At 40.0% G+C, this 22225-nt stretch overlaps 1 protein-coding gene across 8 annotated transcripts in view; it reads right to left on the bottom strand.

Moving 5' to 3' along the window:
- Window positions 1-17380, bottom strand: part of ATRX (ATRX chromatin remodeler) — a 94965-nt gene extending 77585 nt beyond the window's left edge. For 6 of the 8 annotated variants that reach the window (XR_010885576.1, XR_010885577.1, XR_010885578.1 and 3 more), the window contains exons 1-3: window positions 17224-17380; window positions 7061-7173; window positions 3846-3901 (exon numbers count right to left, since the gene is read on the bottom strand). Coding sequence is in view for 5 of the 8 variants with exons in the window: in XM_067304335.1 (XP_067160436.1) it covers window positions 3846-3901; window positions 7061-7173; window positions 17224-17243 (189 nt within the window). In the remaining 3 variants the exon portion in view is untranslated. Of the gene's footprint in view, window positions 1-3845; window positions 3902-4100; window positions 4160-7060; window positions 7174-12252; window positions 12316-17223 lie in introns of those variants that run through there. The other 2 variants (XM_067304338.1, XM_067304337.1) reach the window with 2 other exon arrangements.
- Window positions 17381-22225: the final 4845 nt, after the last annotated feature.

The following is a 22225-nucleotide window of genomic DNA, read 5'->3' as shown; positions in this document are numbered from 1 at the left end:
ATGGATGGCTACGTGCTTTTTAGGAAAGACAGGCCAGGAAGGCGAGGTGGTGGAGTTGCTCTTGATGTGAGAGAGCAACTGGAATGTATTGAGCTGTGCCTAGGGGTGGATGAAGAGCGAGTCGAGAGCTTATGGGTAAGGAGTAAAGGGCAGGCTAGCATGGGTGACACTGTTGTGGGTGTTTACTACAGGCCACCTGATCAGGAAGAGGAAGTCGATGAGGCCTTCTACAGACAGCTGGAAGTAGCCTCACGATCCCAGGCCCTGGTTCTCATGGGGGACTTCAGCCACCCTGATATCTGCTGGAAAGACAACACAGCTAGGCACAAACAGTCCCGGAGGTTCCTGCAGAGCATTGGTGACAACTTCTTGACACAGGTGGTGGAGGAGCCAATGAGGAGAGGTGTGCTGCTGGACCTCGTACTAACAAACAAAGAAGGACTGGTGGAAGATGTGAAGGTCGGGGGCTGCCTTGGCTTCAGTGACCATGAGATGGTGCAGTTCAGGATCCTGTGAGGAGGAGGCAGAGCACTGAGTAGGATCGCAACCCTGGACTTCAGGAGAGCAAACTATGGCCTCTTCAGGGATCTGCTTGGAGGAATCCCATGGGTTAGGGCCCTAGAAGGAAGGGGGGTCCAGGAGAGCTGGTTAATATTCAAACATCACTTCCTCCAAGCTCAAGATCAGTGCATCCCTATGAATGAGAAGTCAAGCAAAGGGGGCAGGAGACCTGTGTGGACGAGCAAGGAGCTCCTGGCAAAACTCAAAGAAGGAGGAAGTATACAGAATGTGGAAAGGGGGACAGGCCACTTGGGAGGAATATAGGAACATTGTCAGAGTATGCAGGGATGCAACGAGGAAGGCTAAGGCCCGTTTGGAATTAAATCTGGCAAGAGATGTCAAGGACAACAAGAAGGGCTTCTTCAAATACATGAGTAGCAAAAGGAAGACTAGGGTAAATGTGGGCCCATTGCTGAATGGGGTGGGTGCCCTGGTGATGAAGGATGCAGAGAAGGCAGAGTTACTGAATGCCACCTTTGCTTCAGTCTTTACTGCTCAGGCCAGCCCTCAGGAACCCCAGACCCTGGAGGCAAGAGAGAAAGTCTGGAGAAAGGAAGACTTTCCCTTGTCAAGGAGGATCAGGTTAGAGATCATTTAAGCAAACTTGACACCCACAAATCCATGGGCCCCGATGGGATGCACCCATGAGTGCTGAGGGAGCTGGCAGACGTTATTGCTAAGCCACTCTCCATCGTCTTTAAAAGGTCATGGAGAACAGGAGAGGTGCCTGAAGACTGGAAGAAAGCCAATGTCACCCCAGTCTTCAAAAAGGGCAAGAAGGAGGACCCAGGGAACTACAGGCCACTCAGCCTCACCTCCATCCCCGGAAAGGTGATGGAGCAGCTCATCCTGGAAGCCATCTCCAAGCATGTGGAGGAAAAGAAGGTGATCAGGAGTAGTCAGCATGGCTTCACCAAGGGGAAATCATGCTTAACCAACCTGATAGCCTTCTATGATGGAATGACTGGCTGGGTAGATGAGGGGAGAGCAGTGGATGTTGTCTACCTTGACTTCAGCAAGGCTTTTGACACTGCCTCCCATAACATCCTCATAGACAAGCTCAGGAAGTGTGGGTTAGATGAGTGGACAGTGAGGTGGATTGAGAACTGCCTGAACGGCAGAACTCAGAGGGTTGTGATCAGCGGCGCAGAGTCTAGTTGGAGGCCTGTAGCTAGCGGTGTCCCCCAGGGGTCAGTACTGGGTCCAGTCTTGTTCAACTTCTTCATCAATGACCTGGATGAAGGCACAGAGTGCACCCTCAGCAAGTTTGCCAATGATACAAAACTGGGAGGAGTGGCTGATACGCCAGAGGGCTGTGCTGCCATTCAGAGAGACCTGGACAGGCTGGAGAGGTGGGCAGAGAGGAACCTCATGAAGTTCAACAAAGGCAAGTGCAGGGTCCTGCACCTGGGGAGGAATAACCCCATGCACCAGTACAGGTTGGGGGTTGACCTGCTGGAAAGCAGCTCTGCAGAGAAGGACCTGGGAGTGCTGGTGGACACCAAGTTAAGCATGAGCCAGCAATGTGCCCTTGTGGCCAAGAAGGCCTATGGCATCCTGGGGTGCATCAGGAAGAGTGTTGCCAGCAGGTCGAGGGAGGTGATTCTCCCCCTCTTCTCAGCCTTGGTGAGGCCACATCTGGAGTGCTGTGTCCAGTGCTGGGCTCCCCAGTACAAGAGAGACATGGAGCTACTGGAGCAATTCCAGCATAGGGCTACAAAGATGATTAGGGGACTGGAGCATCTCTCTTATGAGGAAAGGCTGAGAGAGCTGGGCCTGTTTAGCTTGGAGAAGAGAAGGCTGAGAGGGGATCTTATCGGTGTGTACAAGTATCTGAAGGGAGGGTGTCGAGAGGATGGGACCAGACTCTTTTCAGTGGTGCCCAGCGACAGGACGTGAGGCAACGGGCACAAACTGAAAAACAGACAATTCCATCTGAACATGAGAAAAAACTTCTTCACTGTGAGGGTGACAGAGCACTGGAACAGGTTGCCCACAGAGGCTGTGGAGTCTCCTTCTCTGGAGATATTCAAAACCTGCCTGGATGCGATCCTGTGCAATGTGCTCTAGGTGACCCTGCTTGAGCAGGGGGGTTGGACTAGATGATCTCCAGAGGTCCCTTCCAACCTCAACCATTCTGCGATTCTGTGATTTTTCCTGACATACAGACATGGAGGGTACTACAAGGCTGGCCCTTCGAGGGCCATCACTGCACAAGTGATACACAGTGCATCCACATCAAAAGGCTAAAGAACTGCCAGCAGAATGCAAACACTTGGTGCCTGGCTCATATGCCGCAAAGGGCTGGCTTTTCATGAAAGCATATGTTTAATAGGTTTGCACATGCATATGGTAACCAGGTTTGGGCAATATCAAATAAACACCCAGATTTACTGCAATAAAAGCAAATTAAGATAGGACACTGGCACTTGTGCTTTCTCAACGTATAAACATACAGTGTCAATCAAAATGTTTCCAGTAGGAAGGTAGATATCAGTAAGACATACCAGATGAAAAATGTCTTTGATGAACATACTATAGAGAAGAATTTTGCTAAAGTTTAACAACATTCCTGTATCACCATCTTTTTTTTTTAAGAAAAAAGGAAGCATATTTGCCTGAAAGGACATTTAAGAACCTACTGTTACCTGGGTGACAGGGCATAAGTGCAAATAAGAGCCAAAGTCCAATTCTTTTAAACAAACAAATAAATAAATAAATAAATAGTCTGCTTACATGAAAATCAAACAATAAAATCAGGAATAAATGTATTAATAGAATTTCTAATAATAATAATAATAATAATCCTTACTTTGCAATACGTTCATTCTCAATTTTAACAATTTGCAAGACTTTCCCATTTCTTAACAAAAAAGTAACTGCATGCCTCAGATAAGTAAAAATTGGCTCTATAAAGTATATTAGACAAATTTTACCCAGGAATTCATTGAGCATCATAAAAAAAAAAAAAAAGAAGTTGTCCAAGTAAATTAGTATGTTTCAATAATTTAGAAAAAAGGAGGAGGGAGGGAGAAACATATGCTTGCCTATGCTTAGTAGCAGTGGATATTGTTCTAAATTTAAAAGGTAACTTTAAAAACTATTTTTAATATTCTATAGCCAATGTTTCTCTTCAGCATATAGGATGGTGACATATCCTACATGTGGTTCTGAGAATATTCTTTAAGCATTTATTGTAAAAGCAACAAAGTGAATTTAGTTTCCTGTACTAGCCATTCTGCACTAGCCACACAACTAGAATTCAAAAGCGTTATTATTCCTACCTCTTCTCTGTTGTTCTCCATTGGAGTTGGACTATTTTCAGGTTCACTACTTTTACCTATAGAAAGAAAGGAAAGCAATCCACTGAAATGCAAGAATTATTAGCAGTTCTTTAAACTGTATCTCATAGTACTGTTTATGTTTTATCAGCATAAATAAAGAATGACTGTGTGAGTTTCACAGACAAACCTGTTGTACAACAACAAAACACAGTTCACTGTATGCCACAAATTCTACAGAAATCATTTAGAAATTACCTTCAGTTAGATAAGTTGTTGACAGGCCCCATTGAGGAAGACATCATATTACGGAAATAAGAGTGCAACTGTATATGCAGAGATGATACAGACAGTGCATTTTTTTTTAATTTCTGAGAAGTTACTTTAAGTATTTCCTTACATATCTGACATTAAAAACACAATGTTAAATCTGTGATGATGGAGCCACACACAAAAATCCCATTTGACGCAAGATATGATACAAATTCCCTTTTATCTTAGGAACTGTGGGATATATAACCTAAAGACACGTAAATGGCCAAGATCCTACTAGTTTCTGCTCTGGCCACCAGGTCGAGGTGATGGAAGAAGGGAAAGTTTCCAGCTCAGTGATTAATAGTAGTTGTATAAAGTTGCTCAAAGGCTTAATATGATAGTAAGATAGTAGCAGCAGTATTTTAATAGATGTACTACTGGGAAACATGCAAGTAAAGTAGTAGTAAAATTACAGGATAAATACCATTACCATTTGTGATTATGAGACTGCAAGCTTTGCAACTTACTATATCCTGACACTTTACATGAAAAAAATCTCTTAAGTTTGTAAAAATTTGTATCACTGACTAGAAAATGTCATGCTGGGTATGTCTTAGGCTGAATTGTTTGGGAAAATTCAAGCTAAAATTATCCAGCTATTTCCGCATGTGAACCGGGGGGGGGGGGGGGGGGGGGGGACAAAGATTTTGCTCCTTTCAAATAGATTAAATTATTTCTTGGGAACATTACAGGCATTCCCCCCTTCTAAGAAAAGAACTTGAAATTTAGCAGAAGGGTGCCATTTCCTTTGGAGACTGGACTCTGCCCACCTTTGTTTGCCCAATTTTGCACAAATTATAAATCTACAGAAAACATCAGTTTGTATGTGCTCAGTAGAGATTTCTTTGATTCTGGCAGTTAAAATTTTTGCAGATTTTGCCCTCACAGACTGCACATGCGCAATCCCCGAAAGTGACTGAACATGCTCCATCATCTCACGGCTTCTACAAGTGACTGGACTATGCATGCGCCAACTCCATAGAATAAGCAAGCATGCTGCATCCCCTCACAGCTCCTAGCGCTGACCAAACTGCACATCCTCCATCCACTTCAGGGCTATGAGAGCGCAGGATTTTCCCTGTGACTGCTGCTCCAGGGCAGGGGCCGGTCACTTGAAACAAGAGCAGGAAGTCAGTCTCTCCTGCGCTCTCAATGATCCTCCTGCTGGCACCCACGCAATGTAGAAGAGGGAGTCATCCAATTCGAATGCAGAGAGGATAAAGAAACATTATTAAGGCTGTAAAATCAAGTTCTCAAAAATTAAGAAAAGCCAGAATCAAGGTTATCAGCACAGTTTTACTTTACTTAACACTCCTAGCATATAAGCATTATGGTACAGCTCAACTGCATAGCAGTGTACAAGATGAAGTGCTCAACAAGCGACTGTTCTCTGCATCAATTGACCTGTGTATGTGGTACAAGTATGTCCCAACTGACTTGAGCCACGCTTAACCACCTTTGTCATCATCTCTCTCCTCACAACGCTCTACCTAATACTTCACATATCCTCCAAATTCTGGAGGTCCTTTAACTATATAAACCTGACTTGGCCCCGATTATGTCCATTACTTATGCAGTCAATGTGCATCCTGAGGGGAAAAAATATACATATAAATAGTGTGGATCCTAAAGACTGTATCATAATGCACAGAAAGCTGGGAGGAAAAGCAAATCTGCACAGTTAATTCTGGCATTTCCTAATATTTAAGTGTTTAATTCTTGACTTTTCAACTTTAATATGTTCTTTAAAAAAAAGGAATATCTGGGCTCTCACATACAACATTGAAAAATGTCTGTTGTTAGTCAGCATACCACTGTTTCAAAGTAAATCTGTATTTTGGGGCAAGGAGCCCAATTCTACTTTGTAACTACACAGGACAAAGGATAAAGATTTGTTTCAAAACAGTATGCTTCTCAGAAAAATCTCACTTTCAAACATATGCATCTACATCATAGCTGAGTTTATTATTCTGCTGAAGTATCACGTGCATAATTTCTTTCTTATATGTTAACACTTCAGCGTGATGCTGACACAAGGAAGTTAGCACCACAGTGCAGTGGACTCTCTGCTCGGGATAAAACATTAAAAGATAAAAACTGTACACCAGAAAACACACGTAAGTCTATTACTGAAGACAACAGGGGTTTGAAAATAATCTCCATACCATAGCCAACAAACTCCCCTTCTCCTGTACCCTATCATTTCATTACAGTTTTAATTCACTGCTATGAAACAGTGTAGCCTGAAAAGTTTTGTGGCTGCACTCAGTCCAAATTAAACTCTAGTGGAAACAAATTTTACTTAGTACTGTTTTGAAATAATTTCATTTTTTCCATGCTGTAATCAAAATAAAGTGTTTAAAATTCAAGTTACCTATTTCTAAGTGGTAAGTAAAAATTACTAATACCAAATTTGACCTAGCAAAACACTCAATGTTTTTCAGAAGTATCATTTTGTTTTCAGATGTTTCCAAATGTAGAAATTCTTTCCAAATAACTAAGAAAGCATAATCTCCAGAACTTCTTCCATGTTACAATGACCAGAAAAGCTTGAAAAAGATTCTTTACTTACACAGAGTAAAGTAACTTTAAAAACTGAACAATAACCTCTCCAAGGAACCGCTACCAACGTAAATGCATGCATGCTACTGATCTCATATTTTGTAAACAGTAAATCACAAGTTGGATTTGCTTTTCCCACATTTAGAAAACATTCACAACTGAAAAAAAAATGTATCAAAGGCCTACTGTATATCTATCAAGATATCACCACTTAATTAAGTCACATTAGGAATATACATAATTGCCTCACTGAAGTGCAATATGATGAAATAAAGACACAAAGTTGTTTGACTTAAGAATCATATACACATTGAAAACGAAAACATAAAATTTCTTTTTACCTATGGTTTTGTTTTCAGAGAATGCCGGAGGAGAGTTTGCGTCCTCAGATTCTTCCGATGAGTGAGCCAAGAAGTCATGAAGTTTCTGCACCAATGTATTCAACTTGCTTTCACTGTTAAAATGCAAGTAAAACTTGAAGTTACCTATACATCTCAAGCTAATTTAGCAAGCCTGAAAGAAACGATGCTGATTCTCAATACATACCTACAGAGGAAACTCAATTATTACCTGAACATTTGTTTCCAAAGGGGATATCAAATTAAATATAAAATACACAATTTTATTAAACTCTGAGTTAAATACAGGTGCAACTTTTTTGACAAAATATGAAATAGGAAAATAGGAAATAGGAAAATAGGAAATAGAAATAGGACTCCGTTAACAAAAAAAAATAAAAAAATCACATTTTAAACAACGTTCTTAACTAGATCAAACATGATGTACAAAAAAAAAAAATCAAGAAAATCTGAGTAGCAATGCTATCACACAAACTGAAAAATGAACTTTTAAGATTACACTTTGCCAGGAGCTGAACAGAAGAAGAAAGAAAATCTTATTATCAAAAATGTAACCTCTGCGGATATAAAACACTAAAAAGTCACCTCAAAGTTCACCTACAACCTAAAAAACAAACAGGTCTACTCAACATAACAGACCTATGTGCTTGTGTAAAGCTTATGTTAAATCAGCCATATACGTACTGTATATTCTGTGTATTTATTTTGTCAAAAAACAAAAGTGCAGGATCAGAACATTTCTTGATCTCTTTGTATTAGCATTCATGTTTACTGTATATACAGTATTACCCTGGGAGTTTTCAGTAGGCCATTTTATAGACTAGGAGAGAGTCTTCTATCTATACTCATTACTGTAAAAAAGCAACATTTCTATGTTTCTGTTAAAAAGGTATAATCTCTTTATAATCTACATGTTACTCCCTCTCATTTTATGTTGTTTTTTTTTCACTTTACCCAAAGCTTCTACTATTTCCCGAGACAACATGCCTTTTTTTAGGGGCAAGCACACTGACTGTGGCCAAAAGCAGTCATCCTCTTTCAGACATACCTGTACCAAAAGTGAACCCTCAGCTGCTTGTCACTGCTTCCCTCCTGGATGCAAGCAATTCTCTAAGATCGGCCAGCTGCAATGTCTGAGTCATCCTACTATGTCTGCTATTAGATACAATTTCTCAAACTGAAATACACTATCCTCTTCGTAAGTTAACTTTACAATAGCCAGTTAAAGGATATAAGCTTTTATCCTTTCCACTTTTTATCTCCCCATTACTTTCAAAATAGTCTTCTGATAACAAGAAAAATTAAGATTTCCTAGGCCCTATTTTACAATTTGAAGGGTCTTTTGAATATTTATCAGTGCAATCCATCACCTTTACCCTCTCCCCTATTTTTCTGAACATACCAACTAATTTATTTGACTTTCAATTTAACTATTATTGCTAAGGAAAATCACCTGTTTCACAGAAAGGACATGCAGATGAGCTTTCCCCCAAATAATGTATGAAAGGGTATCATATTAATGCAAAGGACTATTTAAAACAGTGACAACAATTATATATGCAACAGTGCTAAATATTCATAAAAAAATCTATTTCTTTCAGATAATCTCCTGAGATATTCAAAATAAAACAAAAGAGCATTTTGTCATGAAAATATTTTCTAGATGAGGAAAGCATAGGTTTTATTGGAGACTACATACATACCATCAAACACTAGAGCAACTCTGAAAGACAGTAACAAAGCCTGTTTTACTCTCAATTGTATCTTAAGAATTTTTCTCTCAATCTAAGAGTCTTTGCCTCTAATGGTTGGACTCATGCTGCTATACAACAGTCAGTCCCTAAACTTGTGCTTCCCTTTTGCTCATGAATGGAGGGCATATTTGGAAAACATTACAGAAGATGGTAATGATGCCTTTCAGTTTTTAACAGATTGCGTTCTCTACTTTAAAAAGCAGATTTAATGACAATTTATTCACATCAAGTTAAAAAAATTAAAGAGCTGCTCAGAATTATTTGATAATAAAAAATATACAAAGAGATTTTATTTCCTTTCCAGACGGTGTGAAGAACTAATACATATTTAGAAAGGCAACAAAAAGTACCCTTAAAAAAAAAAGGGCAGTTGAAATTCTGCTAATTTAGTACATAAACAACATATTTTGGTAATGAACTTTTAGAAAATGGGAACTACAGATGAGTTATGACATTATTGTTCTCAGCATACAACAGAAATTCAGAACAGCGTGCATGCGCCTTTGTGACTAAGAATTCAGAACATCAGCTGCTACCATTTACTACCTCTTATCCTAACTGGCCTGGAATTACCATTTTCAGAGCAAAAAGTTTATGGTGACAAAAAACTACAAACTAATACTATGCAGTACCCTCAACTTGCTTTTCCTCTTGCTTGTTCAGCATTTTATACCACAGTCCCATACTAAAGAATACCAGGTCAAATGTAAGTAAAGGTGTTACACTTAATATACTTCACCACAAAGAAATTTTAATTTAGGGCAGTGCTTTACCTGATTTTTGTACAAAGCAATTTTTTATATATGATGCATTTATAGTTGGGAATATATCATCTGTAATCCTTTTAAAGCTTCTACTGCAAATTCTTTATTCTTTGTAATATATTAATAGACTCACCCACTATTAAATTGATCGCAATATATAAAATATGTATTATTTTCAAAAAACACAGGAGCCTAAAAATTCAGACACGTCAGAAGCACTACAGCAAGCTGTCTTCCTCTACCATTTAGCAACAGTCCCTACGCTATTTACTAGTGATTCCAGGCTTGCATGTTTCTAAGCAAACTGCTTCACCATCAGTCAGGAGCTTTTTTACCACTGTTTAGCCTAATTAGAATAGGAATGAAAAGAGAGGTGTCCTACTATTATTGCTTTGGCCATGAACCCGATTTGTGACCTTGGGAAGCTAGTTACTGTTATGATTAGTTCCATATCACGTAAGAATACAATTTCTTACCTAAATTCAGAGCAGTGCTATAATCTTAACCAGTAAAGGCCTGGCCTAACTTTGGGGTAATCAAAATATGTACTAGGCAAACCTAAAATAGGTATAGGCTAAAAGACCCTACAGAGCTACAAAATATAGTGAGAGGAAAAATTGTGGGGGTTTTGTCGTAATCTAGACATATTCCAAATTGTGCTAAAGCCCCCTGAATATAGAAAGTGGATGAAGGAACAGTCTCACAACACACTTAATTCAATCTGACTGTTGACGACAGCTCCCCTACTGCACGTGTTCACCTCATCACCTGTGTTACCCAATGATCGGGCTTCTCCATAATGAGTCAAATCATCTCGGACAAAATAAAATTTTAAGGAACAGTTTTCATTTGGATCCAACTTGCCACACATTCATGCAAGCGTCTGATCTGATGGCAGGTGAGGTACTGAAAATTCACAACCAGGGCATGGAAAAGAGCATGGAAAAGACTGTCCATTTTGGCCGCAAAAACAAGTCATATTGGATTATAGCTGGAAGAAACTCTTTATTGCATTCAATTTCTACTTTCTCCAGACACCTTGAAAATATAGGTGGGGAATGTTTCATCTACTGTCAACAACTAGAAGAATAGTTTTTAGACTTTTTCACACACACCCCCAAACAAATGAGTTTCCCATTCCTCTACAGAATTCCATCAGCTTTTAGACTGAACAAATACCCCTCATCTCAATTTCAAAACCTCCTGAAAGTCAGAGATGCAGGAGCTTCTGTCAGCTTATCTGTCTCAATTTGTTTTCAAATGTGCTTTTGTAAAATAAAGCTAAGACTGATGTAATTTCATTAAGCATACAATTTCAAAACTGGTAGTAAGCATACCTTTTCTTCAAAAATATGTAATTTCCTTTCATACTGCCTAAGTCTTGATATAGTCAGATCAGTATTCCATCATCTGCAAATCTTCAGGAAAGTTTTTCTTCAGGGGAGGAAAAGTATTAGTGACTTACCCAATTCAAAGATTTCAATTAAAATGGCAGAGACTACAGAGCCTTTTCCTATAAATTGTGTCAATGCTGTGGCTGAACACACATAAAAGAAATGGCTGAAGACCGTGGAAGAGAGTGAAAGATGATAAAATCTACAGCAAAAGTTGTTTACTTTCTGATCCCTACTCAGAAAAGGAGTGAACAAGCCTGCAATATTATAAGCAGCCTACTTCTATCAGAAAGAACATAACCAGAAAGTGAAGTCAGCCTATCATTTTTACATCAGTTGTACAAGTAAAAGTATGTTTTTATAAAAGTGTCAGAATAGACCACTGCTACCCTTTGTAGTGGTTGTTTTTAACTCATCAACAGTTCTCTAAGGACAAAGCAACATGATGTTGTATAGGTTAAACCAGATTAACATTTTGTAACCTATTCATATTGATATGAATAACTGGGATTCACACAGTTCAAGCTGGCATGAACCAGCTCTACTGCTAAAGGATGCAGGCCCTCAATGCCTGCAAACACACATACACCCGATCCCACATTCGCAGTTCTCTCCTTTCTCCTCCACTCCCTGTAGAAGGGTTTGTGTTCACCTATACATAGCTGACCCAGATTAAAAGTAGCCATTTCTTCCGCTGACCCTACATCAGTTCCCTGATCCACCTCACTGCTCACTGGTATGAACGTTTCTGCAAGCACAAAGAGGTAATAACAGGGTATTAATCAGTCTGAGTTGTGTGGCAGGACAGGACTGTAACTTCAGTGGCAGCAATATTCTATGTGAGCTTGAACTACTCATACAACAGCAAAAAACTAAGTTTTTCAGATAAGTGACACTATAAATTGTATCACATTAAACTTATTAAAATCAAATACAGCCTAGAAAATACCTGACTACTGAAGCTCTGTTTCAGAAGAGATGCAGGCATCTAGCAGTTCACTGAATTTGAAGATTCTGTGCTTATGGCTTCATTAACACAGACAGATTCACTCACTTATTTTGGTTAGAACCGACTTTAAATTCACAGGGGTTTAATCAAGGGATAGCTAGTAAGGTCTAAGTCACTTGATGATATGGATGAAATATCTTTTGAGCATAAGAACAGTAAAACAGGTTCAGGTGGATTAGAAAGAATTAATTTTTGCCAGAGACAAAAGGAGATTGAGAAAGAGATGGTTTAAAATTCACTAAGAGATGCTTACTAGTATTCTAGGGAGATTACACAATTTCTTTCTGCTGAGACGGTATCCAAACAACCATAACAGGATTCGGCTGAAAGTTACCATGCTTCACCAAACGGTGAAAAATTCTTTGTTTTTCAATCCGTTTCTTCTATGGGGACTTCAAAAAAAAAAAAAAAAAAAGGCAAGATAGATGTTAGTAAGTTTGAATGCTATGCAGAAGTCCATAACTTCATTTGCAAAATAGTCTGCAGACTGGAGAAAACTAAAAAATACTGACTGAAGTCAACCACTTGAAAACCTAACTTCTGGCTTCAAAAAAAAAAAAAAAAAAGAAACTTCACCTTTATGAGACAAGAAATAATGGCAAACTGAGTATCTTAATATATTAATTCAGGAAAGGAAGTTCAAACTAGCATATCTTTAAGACAGAAAGCAGTATTACAAAAAGGTTAAACATGCTTTGTTTAAAGGGAAACAAGGGTTGCATCCAACAGCATCATGCCTCTCTAATTCTAAAACTGCCTTCTCTTTTGCTTCATCTGCCCTCTCCTTTCTGGAGCTTATTAGAGATTGTCAGTGAGGCATCATTCATTTCAAACTCTGCCTTACAACTCTGTTTTACACGGTTAGATATATCTGCCCCCAAGCATTTCTACAATTGGGCGTATTAAGACTAACAGGTAGATGTATTAAGACAGAAATTTCTACAACTGTGCAGCTTTCAGACTTGACAAATAAATTGCCTAAATAGCACTAAATTTGATACTGGTCAAAAGCCTGTGTAATAAAGTTCTCGGTTTTCTAAGGTTTCACTCCTTTTCTAAAAAAATCAGCTAATCAATCAATCCATCATTCATCTTGATTGACAACAGCCTGGTGGCTAGATGTTGTAAAAAAATTGTGCAAGTCTAGTACTCCTCATTTAGTAAATCAGAGCACACTACCTACCATCTTTTAAAGTCAATATAAAACCTTCCATTATATTTGCCACTGGATTCCTGCAACTTCTTTTTTCCCCTCCTGAGTCACCACTGGAACAACTTTCCACTGACCTATCCATGAACTGATTCATGTTTCCAAATCACCTGCAGGCACAAACTGAGCTCCAGTGATATGAAATGCGATTTCATGAGGTTCAGCAGTATCTTTAGGCTTTCCTGATTACAAAGAACACATCTAGCGATCTCATCTAGAAACATACTTTGTCATAGGCTGTAGGCATTTGTTCTTACATTGAACACAGTGTATTTTAGTACTATTTTCTGTTCTGAGGTTTTCTTTTGGTGAGGTATATGCAAGTAAAAACACACACAAGACTAATCCCCTTTTTCTCCCTTCAAGCAGAGGATGCAAGTGTTCATGAAATCTTACAGTTGTCTGTAACAAATTTGGGAATTTCAAGCTTCAATAGTGATAAGGCTATCCTATTGCAAAATTTATATTATATATCTTCGTCACACTGAATTATTTCACAGAAGGTGAAGATATCTTCAGCAAGTCCTCTAGAGACCCTGCCACAAAATTTAAAAAACCCTCTCAGAGATAGTACTGTACTAAAACAGAAGTAACATAGTCACTGCAGCAAGTTCCTCCCTCAGAGAATTTCACTTAGATAATGTCAGCACACTGGCTCTGGGGTACATCTGGCACAGAAGATGACAGGCAGCCTAAAGTTTTGCACTTCATGGGGGAAGAGTCAAAGAATCTGCTCATGTTCATTCCACATGATTGTGTGAAAGAAACAAGCTTACACCGTGCTTTCAGGGAACAAGGAAGATTACTACTGACTTATTTCCAATTAGATTATTGTGGCATTAAATAATACATCTCATACAATCCTATAACATCACTCATTCAGAACAAAGGAATCCTGACACAAAAAAAGCAGACAACTTTTAACAAAAATTTTAAGACTAAGTTATCAAAATTACGTACTGCAAGTTGAAAAGCCTGAAGTATTCATCTTAAAATAATATGAAGTTTTTCAACTTAAAAAAAAAAATCTTGTCTCACTACACTGCCTAACAGATGCTCCAAGTGAGCAAGATTCAAAACCTGTTTTCCTTCTCTGTTGTGCTTATTTTGTAAAGATGCCTGAACCTACTGGTAGGAACAGGTAAGGTCATCAGGACAAATATCCCGCCACTGTTTAAAAAAATCAAGTTTTCCTCTATAATTTTTGTTCAAAAATCCTTACAAATATTTACAGAATCAGCAATTTTGAAAGTTCTTTCATAAGTTATTCCACTTTTGATCATATTTCTAAGCATTCCAAACTTCTTATCCTGGGCATGGAAAACTCTCGCATTCTTAACATTAAAGAAAATTGTTTATTTGTCATAGATTTTAAAGTCAGCTGACTAGTATTGATCAATCACATCTTTTTAAACACTATAAGCCTATCTTCCAAAAGGCCTGACAAAAAATTATTTTCATGAGAATTGTACTGTTTGCATATTTTCCAAACAATTCTATCAATGATCTTCTAGTTGTGTATCTGTACATCTCTTTAAGGGGCAGTATTACAGACAGAAGAACAACATGTAAGGTGAAAGAAATGCAGGCAGCTGACAGGCAAAAATAGGTCTTGTGGGAAATGGGAGCAAAGAATACAGAGCGCGAGCTTGTGAGTCTCTGAGGGAACAATGGGAGAAAGATCACCTTTGCTTCTGTACCAAGACATTACCACATCAAGCTCCTCTGGAGCGATTTTCTTTTCCCTCTCATTCTCTCCGAATCCAATTTTAAGCAGAACCTGAGCAGTCAGAAAACAAGAAAAAGCCCATGCAATGTATTCATCAGCTTCCCTACTTTTTTTCATGGAACCCTGCAACTTCATGTGTAGCTCCTGGTGTGGAACTGTTCTTGTAAAATAAAAACAAACCATTCAAGATGAGCTCTATACGAGATGAGGATTATCTAAAACATTCAGACTGACTGAGAACTGAGTTCACAAACAAAAGAAAGTTTGGAGCACCAAAAAAATGTTACACCCATCTCCACAAACACTTTTTTAAAAAGTAGTTTGTCATACGGTACACTTAATATGTGGGCCAGATCCAACGCAAAGACTGCATGCAGTCTCAAATCTATTTTGTATATATTTTTTCATCCTCAAGATCACAAATGAAACCATGTGAAATAATTTGATTTACCTTTACTGTCTGCAGGTAACCTAAAAAAAACTGGGCAGAAAAGTTATGAACTTCTGTATTTTCTTTTAATTCCACTGAAGCATCAACTAAACTAGCCTCTCAACATTAATTGCTGCACTAATAACTTAAGAACATGGAAAGGGTTAAGAAGGAAACCTGTAAAACACAGACCACCAAGGGAGGAAAAAAAGACATAGCAGAAACAGGAAAACAGGGAATAAAATACAGCAGTGATGGTATGAAAAAAAAAAATCAGTACGGTCCAAATGAAAGAGCATTTTCAGTGTTAGAAATAATAATTATGATCATAAACCAATCAATAAATTTTAGTAACCAAAATCTTTTTGCTATACACAATCCAATTCTACTTTTGATTTTCAAGGATTGGGGATGAAGGAGTAGAAAGACTCCTCAATTAGCATTCCAGTCAAAACACAAAATAGAAATCAATCCAACACAAAATTGGTTTAGGCTGTCAAAGTACTTTAAGAACACAAGGGGGAAGGGGAGAGAGAGAGAGAAAAGAAAGAGCGAGCAAGCTAAAGAGAATGTTTGACAAAATAAATAAGAAAAAAATATGCAGAAGAAATGGTAACTGTTGGGAAGTCATACACCAAATAACATGTATTTGTAATGCTCACAACTTATTTCCTGCATGTGAACAACATTAATAACATAATGCTAATAACCTTGTAAAAACCTTTTTTTGTTAGAAGTAAATTACTTACGCGTTACTTCCTCATAAACATGAAAGCTTTAAAATTGAGATATATACAACAAAGTTACTATCCCTTTAACTTTTGGCTGCAGCTAAGTTGTAGTTATGAACAACTATTCAAAAGAAAGAAGCCTGAAACTAGAAGGTGAAGATAAACAAGTATGACCACATTAGAAACTTTTAGCTAAGGTTCGTAACTTAAGACAACGTGATGCTTCCTTTTCTTGACATTTCATTTTGATTTTGAAGGTACGCACAACATTTGTGAGGGTGAAGTGACAATGCTTTATTGTTTAAATAGTGCCTCGGGCATTCTGAATATTTGTGAGTGATGAACTGTGTTGATCAGACCCCTTGAGATATCTATAAATAAGAAACATACAAACCCAACTATTTATTAATAGTTTAATATGGCGCCTCTTTCTTAACACTGACTGAACTTGTTCAATGGCAGCATGTTTACTTTATGCAGCAAGGCAGGAGTTGCTGGTAAGAATCAGCACGGTACGGCACGCAGCTCAAGGAGAGAGGGAGGTGTTTGTAAACCGACGGCAAAACAGATCCTCCACGGGGGGATCGGTAGGGAAGGACTTTACTACAGAGGAGCACGTGGGGCGCGGGCGGGGGGTGGCAAGCGCAGGAGCAGATGCCTACGGCGCCCAGCAGCCCCGCGACGGGGCAAGAGGGCCGGCGACGGGGGCCGGGCAGGGCCCCGCCCCGCCCCGCCCCGCCGGGCCTCCCCTCGCGCTTCCCGCCCGAACGGGCGCGGGGACAGCGGCGGCCCGGCCCGGCCCTCCGCACTGCAGCCCCGCGCGGGCCCGACCCCGCCGCGCCCCAGGCGGGCCGCGGCTGCACTCGGCCGCCGTCCCCTCCCCCTGCGCTCCCCACCCGGCCCCCCGCCGCCATCCCTCCCCCTGCCCGGCCCCCGCCGCCCCGCCGCCATCCCCGCCCCACCCCCCGCCGGGCGGCGGCGCCGCGGCGCGCGGGGGCGCCGCCCGCCGGCACCGGCCGCGCGCGAGGCCCCGGCGCGTTTTGCCCGCGGCCGCCTCCTCGCCTCGGCGGGGGCCGGCCCGCCCGCTCGCGGCGGCCCCGGCCGGAGCGGGCCCCGAGCCGTACCTCATGGGCTCTGCGGTCATGTCTCCGCTGCCGCTGCTCGGTGCGGCCGGCCGGGCCGGAACCGGGCTCAGGCGCTGAAAGGAGACAAAGCCGTTATTGCCGCCATCGCCAGCGCCGCCGCCATCTTGTCGGAGGGAGGCTGAGGGAGACCTGCCTCCTGCCGCCTTCCTCCTTCGCCGGCGCCGATTGGCTGCTTGCCGCCCCCATCGATTTTCTAATTGGGCCGCTCCGACGGGGCCTGTTGCTAGGGTCGCTCACGTCACCTCCCCGTCCTTCCCCGCTCTGATTGGCTAGCCGCGGGGTTACATCAGCGGCGGGGGCCTGACGTCATGCACCCAGCCCCATGACATCACTCCAGACCAGAAGTGTATTGGCTATTTTGCCCAGCAGGGGGCTCCAGCCTCTGGGTGCCCAACTACTCTCGGCCGTTTTAGTGGCAGCCAATTACCATATGTATTTATTACACAGCTGCCCACGAGCGAAGGCGGGGAGCAGGGCTGCAGGAGGCGGAGCAAGGGGGCTTCCTCGCCCCCACCCCCCAGCTACAGGCACACCCCACAGCTAGGAAGCCGCAAATTAATCACACTGTTTCAAATAGACCATCAGCCATGTGAAGAACACTACCACCATGCCTGCCAAAACTCTGCAGAGAGCCCAGAATGACCCCAGGCCTCTGTAAGGACCAACCACTGAACTCAAAGTGGACCAGGACATGAGCACAGAAGAGATTTTGAAAACGGAAAATAAAAAGACAGTGAGCTATGCATAGTGTAACCTATACTGAGAATTATCAAGGCTCAACTTGAACTGCACCCAACTTAAGCGAGGCTCTACATTTGTAGCTAGTAGCTTAGGCCCAGCCTTGCTATGATTTTTTTTTTTTTTTTAAATAACAGAAAATTCTATAAGGAAACACACTGATGATAACTTATTGGCAGTTTCATGCAAGACAAAGGTATGACAAAATCATTTTCCCGCTTTACTAGCAGCTTCTGTTTTCCTGTCAAATGTTAAAATCCACTGGAACCCAAGAGGACAGAGATATATCCTATTTGCGGGGGGAGGGAAGTCACACACTTGCTTAAATAAGGCAGCAATCCTGGCTGGAGTTTGGGGTAAACCTCAGTCTTCTCTCGCCACCAAAGCGGAAGAACTGACTCCAAATACCAAGTCTACTACTGGACAGAATTTGAAACAGATGACAAGTAAAATATTATTCACTTATGAAGACAACCAACTTTGAAAATGGGCAATTTTTCTGAACAGATTAAAAATGTCACCTAGCCTCATAATGCAATGCGCAAAATGAGAGAAAGCTTGTAAGTGGAAGCCCTGTCATTTTAAGTATAACCTCTCCTTAATATGTATTTCATTCAAAAAGGCTAGGAGTAGAATAAATAGCATTTTTAGATTTCAGCACATATAACCTTACATCTCCCAGGGAAATTCTACAAATCAGTCTAAACATAATTTGCTTTAGAATTGACTTTTATGCAAGAATTACATCCTGTACTGAATGTTATTAAAACCAAACAGCAGATTTAAGAACAGCTTTTGTTAGCAACGCTATCTCATGGTCAATGTTACAATTTGAAAAGACCAAAACATCACCTACCTTTCAGATAGGTTTTAGAAGGAAAAATAAATCCATGTTAACTCCAACTGCTACAAATTCTATAATAAACTCGCAAAAAGCCATCTTAATTTTTTAGCCACTAGTTGATAACAGGAATAGATATATTAAGCTGGAGGCATACCTATTCTTAGATCTGTGTTGGTATTTCAGTTGTGTGATTAAAATAAGTACACAACATATTTACCTTCTTTGTAATTTTTCTCCTTTTCAAGGGATTTAGTCTGCTTTAAGGACTAATATCCTACTGATTTAAAACTATGTAGTAAAAGAACAAAACCACAGAGTAAAACTAGTAAGTGTTTCTATATCCTTGGGAGAAGGAAGAAGGTATTTGAAAGCAGTTTAAAAACAAATCTAATTGCCTCAAATTGCTAACTTACATCCTAAGATGCACTTTAAAAAAAAAATCCTATGGTGAGGGAAAGGCAAGATCAAGTTAAGAATGGAAATGTTTCCATCTCCCAACTATTACTCCAAAAGACAAAAACAGACACTATTAATTGCCAGGTTGTCAAAAACAGAGGCAGTAGGAACACACCGATGGCTGCATAATGTCAGATGTTGCATGAATCTCTAGAAATACATTCTGCAGATCTAATCTGCCGACAGTTCGCTTTCCTCAGCCTGCAGGATCACTTTCCCTAATGCTATACCAGACACTGCTGGCTCCAATATGCTCAGCGGAGGAGAGACTGAGCTTACAGTCTGCAGGACAAACGGAGGGTCACTGTTGGGTCTCATCACTGTCCAATTTATTTCATAATGATAGTAATTAATTTTCTTAACTAGGTATTAGCCTAGTTTTTAGAAAAATGGCTGAAAGACATGCGTAGTCGTTATCATTTGACAAGAGTGTTTTAATAATTGTCCATGCTCCTGACCTAGAAAGACAAACTACTTCTATATCTTGTTCAGATTCTCTACAATAAAAGTAGCACAATCCATCCAGAACAGTACAACACTAAGTTTAAATTCAGTTTATAGGAATGGTCAAGATCTGAGCTTTTAGAAGTGACATGTTTTTAGAATAGATTATGTGCAATGGAACTCATTCGCTATTCAGAGAATAAATATAACTGAAAACAGATGATGGCTTACTCAAGAACTTTACTTTGTTCTCATGTTTTGCTGTTACTCTCTTCCTCTTAATAAAGCTCAAAGTGATAATGTGGAATCAATCTAGTAGTAGTTTGTATTCAATCATTAAAGCTTTTCAGTAAGAGAAAAAGCAGTGAACATCCAAAAGTCCCTTATAGAAATAAAATGCCAGTACTCTTCCAAACTCTGTGTGAGAAAATTCACTTCTCATAGCAGATGAAAGCATTTAGTAATTCTAACGTTTTAAAAAAAAAAAGTCATTTCAGCACAAGTGATCTTCTGTAAGTGACCTGATAACTCTTAATACACTATCAGAAACTATTGCTATAAAACATAGTGAACATTATAGACCTCACAGAAGTTTGTATAAAAGATGCCACCATCTAGCATAATTTGTTATTATGGGCAGCATATCCAAACAAGCATAAGCAATTTAGGCACCTAATTTTCTTTGGATGTTCCCAAGCATTTAGAAAGTTAAGCAATTGTACTTCTTTAGTACTTCTAAAAATTCTACTTTGATTTTCCAGGAATGTAGAGTGGGAATAAAAGTTTGCTATGCTTTTTAACAAGGCTCGGAATTAGCTTTGCTGTACATTTAACTAAATGTCCTGTAGTTGTAATTATATAGCATCTAGGCTTTGCTCCTAAAGCCTCCAAGCAAACATTGTCTCATCATATTCCTCAAACACAAATGGCTATCCCATTGCCTGCCAGAAGGTTTGACATATTCCTACCCTCATGTCTCACTGTGCATCTTAAACACGTGATTGCGCATGTACGCCCAGTCACACAGACATCATCCTCCAGGGCATTATGGATATTTTCATGAGCACCGAGCCACACACTGGAGACACAGACCTGAGCACGTTTTCCATCTTGTTGGGAGAGTAAGCAGTTGCGTCCCTGGACAGCATGTGGTTCTGAAGTTCCTCTGAAGAAGGCTTAGAGGAATGACTACTAAGCACCACTACTTTAAGAAGCACATTCAACACACACTAGTATGATTTGAAGAGAGCAGCTTTCAGTAACCTTACCCCTTTAGATAAACACAAACCTTTGCCTAGATTAATCCAACTTGAGTTATTCACCTGCCCTGGGTTTAGCTCAGAGAACTCCCTAAATTACTTTTAGCTACTATTATTTCAAAATAATATTCAAATATACCACAGCTCCTTCTCAAAAGCAGAAAAATAAGCAGTCTGTGGCCAGCCACATTAAGGAAACCACAGTCCATTTTCAACTACAGCAAAGTAACCAGACACCATTTGCTCCTTTTATTATAGTAAATGTTCTCTTAAGGTGAGCTTTTACAGTATTTCTAAGCTGTTTAATGGCTCACTTTCTAAAAGAGGCAGCCCCTATCCAACTCCCAGTCTTAACACACCAATTCTCTAAAGCATTGTCTCTTCCACCCTTGTTCTACTTGTCCAGAAGTGTGTTACATTAACTACTCGGGCAAAACGCATACGCTGGTGGGCCCAAGAGCTGGAGAATCAGTGTCCCAATTATACCTGGCCATTGCCTTTCAACTGCTGTGCAGATCAAATAAAACTTTCTAGGACTGCATGCTCTCTAAGTCTGCTACAGGTCCTCACAAGCATTCAATCTTCTTCTGCTCCACTATTATATTTGTCCCCTCCTTTATGCACTTAAGTTTCAGCCTAGAGAGCAGAAAAACAATTGGAGAAAGCAAGCATTAGTTTCATCTTATACAGCTTGAAAAGTCAGCACGGAAAATGAGGAAAATCTGAATCATTTTACAAGTATACTGCCTTAAATGGAAGACCAGCATTTCCCCTCCATCCACCAGCATGATGTACGTGTCTTAAGTTAATCAATATGATTATATGCTTTTCAAAAGGGCAGAATAAAATATACATCAAGTCAGAAAAATTAGAAACAAAACTGAAAGTTTAAGAAAAAAATTGTACTACTTTAGAATGGCATTTTAAGTCACTTTGGCCTACACTGCTAAGGAGAACCAACTTACAGGTTTATTGGAACCACTGGAAGCATTCTTGAAGTAGCAAAGGGGTGGGAAATCAGATACAACAATCCAGAATTTTCTAGGCAAATCTATAGTGCTAACTAGATTCCACCTCTGGAAATACTATAGTGCTCTGTCTATGACTACAGGAAGCCAAGATTTTCACCTCAGGACAGCTGTCAAAAAAAAAAGCACACAAAACATGAGACCCTTTGCTTTTAACTGGCTACATGAGAAGATCCCTAGTATTGACATTTTGGGCTATATTTTCCCCACAA

The sequence above is a fragment of the Apteryx mantelli genome, chromosome 13, assembly GCF_036417845.1.
Source record: "Apteryx mantelli isolate bAptMan1 chromosome 13, bAptMan1.hap1, whole genome shotgun sequence".
Classification (NCBI taxonomy): Eukaryota; Metazoa; Chordata; class Aves; order Apterygiformes; family Apterygidae; genus Apteryx; species Apteryx mantelli.
The sequence above is the reverse complement of the archived record's forward strand: the minus strand, read 5'-3'. Positions and strand labels throughout refer to the sequence as shown.